This window comes from Chrysochloris asiatica, unplaced genomic scaffold, assembly GCF_000296735.1.
Source record: "Chrysochloris asiatica unplaced genomic scaffold, ChrAsi1.0 scaffold00533, whole genome shotgun sequence".
NCBI classification, from domain to species: Eukaryota; Metazoa; Chordata; class Mammalia; order Afrosoricida; family Chrysochloridae; genus Chrysochloris; species Chrysochloris asiatica.
In genome coordinates, this window is record NW_006409051.1 from 319,528 (window position 1) to 328,998 (window position 9,471).

The following is a 9,471-nucleotide window of genomic DNA, read 5'->3' on the forward strand; positions in this document are numbered from 1 at the left end:
AGTATCATTGGCTCTTGATCATATGCTACCTCTTGAAACGGTTGAACATTAACCATTTCCTTTTGGTACAGTGACTGTGTTTTCCTTCCATCTTCTCTTGATGCTTTCTGTATCATTCAATAATTTGCCCAGAGAAACTTTCAAAGCAGCTATCATTTTCTTTTTGTAATGATATGTTTGCCTGGTACCCATGTCAGAGTTATACTAGCTTCATAAAATAAATTCTAGAGTTATCCTTCCTTTTCTGTATTCTGGAATAGTTTGGGTCACTTTCTCTCTTATTCTTCAGTAGCGTTCATCAGTTAAGTCATCTGGACCAGGGCTTTTTTTACTTGGTTGCTTGATCCGTTTCTTTTTCGTTACAAGTGTGTTCAGGTTTTCTACTTAAGTCTGTGTTAGTTTAGGTAGATCGTGTGTTTCCTAGAAGTTTCTTCTAGATTTTTAAATTTATTGGAGTACGGTCATAGTTGGATTAATTAATCTTAAGTGTGGGCAGAGAGAGCGGATAATGGTTTTACAGATAATGGATCATCAGACAAAGGTGGAGTAATCTCTTCAGATAGGAGAGGTGTTGTTGACAAAAGTGATTCAATATGATTTAGGGGCCAGTGTCCCCAGCTTCCTGATTATCTGCCCATAGATCCCCATCCCATGTTTCAGGATCCCATTTTTTCCCAATCAGTGCTTTTACTGTAATAGAGATCATTTGAGATTGGGAATTCAGTTGGTATTATAATTCAACTACTCTTTTAGTAAGACTGTGGGTTTGGTATTTGGAAATATCAGCTCACAAGAAATAAGGCATTCTTTCAGGGCACAGATGGAAACTTTGAGGTCTTTTATGTGTTGCTTGAGCTGTAATTCTGAAGCCCTGAGCTGGTCTCTGCTTTACCACTCGGTCTGTTATCAATAGGAGCAACCAACCAGCTTCCCTTCTTATCCTGACAAAATTGCAGAAAAAAATCAAACAATCACCTAGTCTCAGTTGTCACCAATAACTTGATCTACAGGTAGTGATATTTTTCATATTAACATTTCCTCCTCATACCATTATGTTAGCAGCACCTTCTTTGCTAATGAAAGCAGCATTTCAGTGCCGTTAAAACTACTCAGGCTTGAGAACCAATTTAGAAAACCCATCCTTACTATTTTGTTTCTTTAGAACAATTCCAGTATCAAATGTCTTAGTCTGAGTTTTCTAAACAAGCAAAACCAGTGAATCTTGTTGTTGTTATATAAGTGAAAGAATACTTAATTATTTATTTGTTGTAGTTGTTCTAGAGAAATTCCATTGGCAGTTCTGTTGAAATTTGTTTCTGAAGGAGATAATATCCCAGATGCTTTGGATCTTGTTGAATATCTTAATGAATGGCTTCAGATCATCAAACCATGTGTAAGTTTTGATTAATCCTCTGATAATATCTTCATCAAGCTTGTGTATTTTATCCTTTATAAGTAGACCAAATAAATGAAGTTGATGTTGAATAGACATGTTATATAAAATTTAGTTTAAGCTGAACTTTTGAAAAGAAAGGATAGGTGGCCAGTCTCGTTTCATTAAAGCTGGTAGTTGTTTTTAAGTATCACTGAGTCATTTCTGACTCATAATGAACCTGTATAAAGTTTATGAGGAGCAGCTAGTGAGCTTGAACCACCGAACCTTGTAGTCCAGCACATACTTCCCAATAAGGAAACGCTGAAGTTCTTCATTGTTCATAGTCCATTTAATTATATCTGACAATTCTTATAAGCAAGTTCTCTTTGGAGTTAACATTTGTTTTTGGTTTAGGGAGTATTTTAATGTGTTGTTAAAAATATATATATATACAGAAAATACTGTTTGTAAGCCATGTTGTCATTATTGAATATATATTATGATCAAGACTTTCCTATGATCAAGACCCAGGAAATCAGTTTGCCTTTAAGCATAACAAGCATAACAAGGCTGCTGTGTGTGGTAGGTAGTTGTTTTATGAGTATGTGCTTTTGCAGATAATAAACTGATGTAAACCACACAATCCTATTTGTTGTTGTTGTTAAGTGTCTTTGAGTTGGTTCTAACTCATAGCAACCTGTACAGGATTTTTGAGAAGTGAGTGACTGGCAAATTTGAACCACCAACCTTTCGGTTCAAAATAACCTTATAGCTGAGTACTCATCATATAAGCACCACATGAGGATTCCACACAACAGTAATTTTTTATTTTATTTTTTTAACTTCTACTCTTTGGTAGAGTAGTGGTTATGAATCGGGTTGCGATCTGCAAAGTCAGCAGTTCGAAACTACCAGCTGTTCCATGGGAGAAAGATGAGGCTTTCTGCTCCCGTAAAGATTTACAGCCTCAGAAACCCTGTTCAGGGTCGCTGAGTCGGAACTGACTCCATGGCACATAACAACAACTCCTTTTTTATTTTAATTAGTAGCCCTTCTGGCTGGCATACCTTTATGATTTGGAATTTAAGAAATGTATCTTTGTCATGGAGATAAGAAACTTATTAATGTGTTTTTCTTTACTAATAAAGCCTGGCTAAAAGTGCTAGAACCACAAGGAATAAAACAACTAGAAAAAAACAAAAAAACCAACAACAACTAGAGAAGAGTTTTATAATGCTTCTGTGTTAAAGGGAAATTTTATGGTAAAATCAAAGATTAAAATATTTTCTTCTTAATTACAGATCGATGACCCCAGAGCTTCTGTTTTACCATGGAAAATACCAAGTTCTTGGAAATTACTCTTTGGCAGTGGTCTTCCCCCTGCACTTTTCTGATCCAGTTTCAGTTTTATACCACATGTCTCAAGATATTTATCAGTAATACAACTATTAAATATTCTATACAAAAATTTGTACTATCTGAGGATCTTAGGAAGTAATTATTTACTTTCCATAGAAAACCTTAAAGAAACAAGGATTAACAAAAGGTCTTTTTTGCTATACATTTCATATACAACAAGTATAGATTTTGTATAATAAATGCTTAAGAAGTTTTGTCTAAAATGTATCTTTTTAAAAAACAAAACAAACACTTCAGACTCTTAATTTTCTGTGGCTGCTATAACAAATTACCACAATCTTGGTAACCTACAACACCACAAAAGTATTGTAGTTCTGAGGTTGGACATCCAAAATCAGTCACAATTAAGATGAAGGTGTCGGACAGGACTGGTTTCTTCTAGACATTCTAGGGAAGAATCCAATTCCTTGCTTTTTTCAGCTTCAGCATTTCTTGACTCATGACCTTGTCCAACAGTTTAGCTGAGGGCATGGCATATTTAAATCTGACTTTGACCCCTTCACTCTCCTGCTCCCATTTTTTCACTTATAAAGATCCTTGTGATTATATTGGGCATAACTTGGAAATAACTAATTTCCTGTCTTAAGAAATTTAATGTAAAAGAGAAAAAAACTTAGGTGGCACTGTAGGATAAACACTAGCTACTCCACGGGAGGAAAATGAGGCTTTCTACACCTATAAAAACTTACAGCCTCGGAAACCCTATATAGGGTCTCTCTACAGGTCACTATTTACACATAATCTTATTTTTCTACCATTTAGCTGTGTCTCTTTTTGGGCAGTCTCATCTGAAAATGGCATGTAAAATTGGGGTGCCCCTACTCTGTGCTTTTGTGTGTCATTGACTTGGTTCTAATTCATAGTAACCCCATGTAGGATTCCCAAGGCTATAAATCGTTAGGGGAAAAGAAAGCCTTGTCTTTCTCCCATAGAGTGGCTGATGGGTTTGAACTACAGACCTTGAGGTTAACAGTGAAATGAATAACCACTATGCTACTTGGGCTCCTTACCCAACTTTGTTGTTGAGTATCATTGAGTCAGTTCTGACATAGCAACCTTGTATAGGAGCAGCTGGTCCGTTTGAACTGCCGGCCTTGTCGTTGGCAGTCTAGTGCGTATCCTAGGGCACCACACTTAGTAGATATTCCTTTTTGTAAGTCATTCTGGGTTCTACAGCCAGTTTTTATATTAAGTGGAGAATCAGAAAGTTTTAATGAAAATGTTTTCTCTAAGAGTTTTCCTTTCCACTGAATTAATATTCCTTCATTTAACTGGGCTATTTAAATTGTCTCTGTTGATAATGTGTTTCTATAGGATTACTTAGAGAAGCTGAGGTACCGAAGACTCATGAAGACTGATGTTAGTATCTGCATCATGTGTAGGTCTCTTGATTTCTAGTGCTGTGCAGTTTTCATCACATGGAAAAGAAGAAAGAAAGAAAAAGAAAAGAGAAAAGAAAGCTGGGCAGGATGGTGGTGGTAGGGTAGAGTGCCCAGTTTGGGATGGTGTTCAGCAGGCTTAGGAGATGGACAGAGGGTGCCTCCAAACATAGCATCCAATCAAAACTGGCTTCTGAGGGGATCTTTTTAACCAGTTACATTCAAGGCAAAGAATTCAGTTAAGGTTATGGCAACTGTGTTTAGGGACTCCAGAGGGTTAATCTTGTTAGGTTTTCTCAAAGAATAGAGACTTACTAAGAAGTTTTATGAAAATTGGAAACTACTCTGGTGAGGAAACAGCCAGGAAAGTATAGCTAAAAAACTTTTTCCATCACAACAATGCACTTGCTCATTCTCTGAAGGTAGCAAGGGCTAGCCTATGAGAATTTCATTGGGAAGCCTTGCTCCATCGACCCTATAACCCTGATTTGTTTTGTTTCTCAAACTCAAAGAACATTGAAAAAGAACAAGATTTTAGTCCCTGGAGAATGCCAAAACTGCCAATTTGATGTGGCGTAAATCAGAGAGCATAGAATTCTTCAGGGAAGGGTTGCCATTGAGTCGGTTCTTACTTATAGTGACCCTGTATAGGGTTTGAACAACCAACCTCATGATTAGCAATCCAGTGCTGATCTTACAGCACCACAACAGAACAGAAATACCGCTTTTCTTAGAAGAGTATACCTACCTAGCTGAAGGATATACATACACTTCTAGTGTATCAAATAGCTTCAGTTTGCTGTTTTTGTGCAATAAAGGTTTATATCTCATGTAAACTATCACCCAATTCACAATACAAAATTAAAAAAAAAAAGTTGATTTTATAGCAGTACTTTTAGACTTACCCTCAAAAACATATTTCTCAATTTTACTCTATTCCAGTAATGATAATGAAAAGGAATGGCATCTCATTCATTATCAACAAGAAAATTTCAAGACTGGGCAGTATTTTGTTCTGCTGTGCGGAGTCAGAGCTGATAACAGCACACAACAGTGAGACCGAGAGAACTTGTCTGCAGTCATCCACTGATCATGGATATGTTTAAGCACATTTTGTTTGAAATAAGTGTACATATATGAGGGGAACCCTAATAGCTAAACCTTTTGACCTACCCTCATACAAAGTCTTCTTGTACACTAACAAGAAAAAAAAAAAATAAATTTCAAGATGTATCTTGAAGTATAATGCTGCCTGTAATAGGATAATATCCGTACAACTACAATGAAAACCAGTCAGTACCACGATTCAAGTTTCACACCAACTACTAACGCCAGTGATTAAATTGAAGAATTATACTAACTTCTTCATTCTGAAACTGGTCAAACAATTGATGTTCACCCATTTCAACAAGTAGCATAAGATACAGAGCCATTGGTACTTAAGGAAGAATTCCAAGGTGCACTGAATGTATTGGCTAAGAACAAGGTTCCAGGAATTGATGGAATACAAATTAAAATCTTTGAACAAATTGATGTAGTACTGGAGTACTCACTCATCTATGCTAAGAAATTTGAAAAACACCTACCTGGCCTACAAAATAGGAAGAGATCCATAGTTGTGCCCATTCCTAAAAGAGAATCTAATGAAATGCAAAAAAATTTAAGACCATATCATTAATAATCACATGCTAGTAAAATTTTGCTAAATTTAAAAATGGCTAAGCAGTACATTAACAAGAGAGGTTCAAGCCGGATTCTGCCAAGGATGTGAAATAAATGCTATCATTTCTATCGTTAAGATGGATATTGACTAAAAGTATCAGAAAGGTGTTTACCTATGCTTTATTGACCCTTTCTCATATTGTTAATTTTTTTCTAACTTTTTATTGTGAATTTACAGAACAGATCATCAGTTTTACATTCAATAAATCATGTACTTCATTACATGGTTGCAATCCCTTCCATTACCAACATTTAACAGTATTTACTTCTGTTGACTTCAGCTATTGCATGAATCTATTTCTCTACCGTCATATTTCCTCTAACTTTCCTCTTTTATATTGCCTATCCTGTCACCCCTGTTAGTACCTACCTTCTGGCCTGTAAGTAATTTTCCCTCCCCTTGCAACCTGTAACCATCACAGATTTTTTTTTTTCAAGAAAACCTTTAACTTTTACAACATAGGCATCATACAATATTTGTCCTACTGTGATTGACTAATTTCAGTATAATGTCCTTCAGGTTCAGGAGAATAGGTGATTCTTATGGAAAGACCTGCAGAAACAAACGGATTGTTTGGCTATTTGAAATTCAAGCAAGCTGTTTGCTTTGGAGGTTCCAAGGCAAGAAAAGCCAGCCCATGAGGAAAAAAACCCTTTCTAGTTTATGACTGAAACTTAAAGGGAACCTGTGAGTAGTCTAGTATGCTCGCTGGTGACTACCTGGATCTACTTGTGAGTGTAAGTTAGGAAAATGCAGCAATGAAGATGTGGACTGAGGTTGCCCATGTTCCATTATCACCTGTTAACCTCAAGATGAGAAAGAGGAGGAAGGGCTGGCTGGTCTGAGGTTTAGGAATCTGTGTTAACTGAGCCAATGGGCACTGATCTAACCCCTGGGGGCTAGGGCTGAGAATGAAGCAGCCAGCTGGTCTGAAGTGCATGGAGGTGTGCATGAACTCCCAAATATGTAGCTAGTGCTCTGGTAGCGTAGTGGTTACGAATTGGGCTGCTAATCTCATGGTCAGCAGTTCAAAACTTTCAGCTGTTCTGAAGGAGAAAGATGAGGCTTTCTGCTCCTGTAAAGATTTACAGCCTTGAAAACCCTGTACAGGGTCGCTATGAGTCCAAACCGACTCCATGGCACATAACAACAACCCATATCTTAGCTTGGATGACTAGCTGATCAGAACCCAAACAGATGAAGATAAAGATGTTTGATACTGTGAGCAAGTATAAATTGATACAATTTGATGAACAGGACCTTTAATTATGGATGCAAAATTCCAACTGGAAGGATTCTTCAGTGTACTGGGTTGATGGTGGAGGTGGCCGTTGTATGCCACCAAGTTGGTTTCAACTCGTGTATAGGGTTTCCAAGGCTGTAAATCTTTATGGGAGCAGAAAGTCTTATTTTCCTCCCATGGATTGACTGATTTGAACTGCTGACCTTTCAGTTAGCAGATGTTGGTTGGTGCCATTGAGTCGGTACCGACTCATAGCGACCTCTGCACAGCAAAACGAAACACTGCCCAATCCTGGGCCAACCTCACTACTGTTGCCACACTAGAGTCCATCGATGCTGCCACTTGGCCAATCCATCTTGTTAGCAGATTTGTTGTTTTTAAGTGCCGTCGAGTCAGTCCCGACCCACAGCAACCCAGTACAGGGTTTCCGAGGAGCAGCTGGTGAGCTTGAACTGCCGACCCTGCAGTTCAAATGGCTTTAGGATCAGCAATTTAGACACTGGGAACTATAAAGGCATGAAGTGACTGACTTACAAACTTTCATGACTATTCTTAGTTGCAGTGGCTGGCTTATAAACTTTCATGAGTATTCTCAGTCGCAGAATGATGGAGATAAGGTAGAATCCCCACTGAATAGTATTCCTCTTTTCCAGATGGATCTGGTGAAAAGGGATGGGCGATTGTGGTAATAGGATTCTATGAATCAGTTGTAATTGTAGAAAATGTGTAACTAAAGGGGGGAATAGTTACGCTTTCATTTCAGGAACATACTATCCCAATAGCATCAAGAACCATGAATGAAATGTGAGCTCCCTACTTAGAAAAGCAGTGACAGGAGAGAAGGTGGTGGAGGTGGAGTCATGGAGAGAAAAGAGCATCTATGGACTCTAGCCCCATGGACTGAGTAAGGCTGTGTGCCTGTGGCCAAGAGACTGGCTTTCAGAATGTGCCTTTGGACAGTTAAAATTTGTTGTTTATATGTGTATATCAAATATTTTTGCTTTGTTCATTAATGAAATATAAGCTGTAAATGGGGAGTCACAGGGACAAAGTAGTATAACTTGATGCAGGAAGGGATTGTAATCACTGAGATGAAAGTGTATAATTTGTTGACTGTAAAGCTGATGATATTGTCTATAAATGTTCACCCAACTCACAATGAAAAGTTAAAAAAAAAAAAGGAACCAAATAGGGAAATCAAGAAAAAATAAAAAGCCTTACTGTAACCCTAAAAAAAAAATTCCTTGTCTTGCACAATTTAGAGATTTCTAGATACACTCTATTCAACTTCGTAACATTGCCAAGGTTGGGTCACACTTGCCAACATACTCAAAACCAAATCCATTGCCATCAAGTAAATTCTCACAGCAAACCTATAGAACAGGGTAGAATTGATCCTTAGGATTCATAAAACTTAAATTTTTACTGGAATAGCCAGCTTTATTGTTCTCCAGCACAGTGAGTGCTAGTCTTGAACCATTCCCCTTGGGGTTACAGTCCAACAGCTAACACACTGCACCACCAGGGCTCTCATGCTATGTTGTGTGCAGTCAACTCATAGTGACCATATGGAGGGTTTCCAAGAACAGCTGGTGGGTTTCAATTGCCAACATTTAGGATACCAATCCAGTTCTTATCCTACAGCACCCCACACTGTTGCTAGTAAAAGAAAATGACTCCCTCTAATAACCGGCTGCTCCTCAGAAACTCTATATACAGGGTCACTATGGGTTGAGATCATCTTGGCGACACTTAACACCACAATCTGCTCTATACACACACAGTAAAACTTTTTTTCAACATGGATAGTTTTCTAACTCCACTTTCCCCTTTCCATATCTAAACACAGTTCTTTAACTTCTGCTTGAGATGCCACTATATTCCACCCATGGAGGATGTCCCTGGGACACCCCTCAACCAACCATCTTATCAATATTTTTAGGAGGAGCGCCGGGTGAGTTGCTTGAAAACCCTATACAGGGTCGCTATGAGTAGGAACTGATGACAGCACTTAACAACAACAAATGTATAAATTCCTTAACTTCCAAAGTCATTGCCCTCCTCTCTACCTCATATTTGGTGGTGGAGGTGGTTATGTGCTATGGAGTTGGTTCTGATTCACAGTAACACTATATAGGGTTTTTGAGGCTGTAAAATGAACAGGAGAAAGGAAGTTTCATCTTTCTCCCACAGAACCACTGTTAGTTTCGAACTTCTTAAGATTAGCAGCCCGACTCATAACCACTACACTACTGTTGTTAAGTGCCGTTGAGTCGGTTCCGACCCATAGCGACCCTGTACAGGGTTTCCAAGGGTGTAAATCTTTACGGGA

At 38.1% G+C, this 9,471-nt stretch overlaps 1 protein-coding gene across 1 annotated transcript in view; it reads left to right on the top strand.

Moving 5' to 3' along the window:
* PSMG2 (proteasome (prosome, macropain) assembly chaperone 2) overlaps positions 1-2,769 on the top strand; it is a 39,185-nt gene extending 36,416 nt beyond the window's left edge. The window contains exons 6-7 of the mRNA XM_006877594.1: positions 1,273-1,393; positions 2,677-2,769. Of these exons, the coding sequence (XP_006877656.1) occupies positions 1,273-1,393; positions 2,677-2,769 (214 nt within the window). The remainder of the gene's footprint in view (positions 1-1,272; positions 1,394-2,676) is intronic.
* Positions 2,770-9,471: the final 6,702 nt, after the last annotated feature.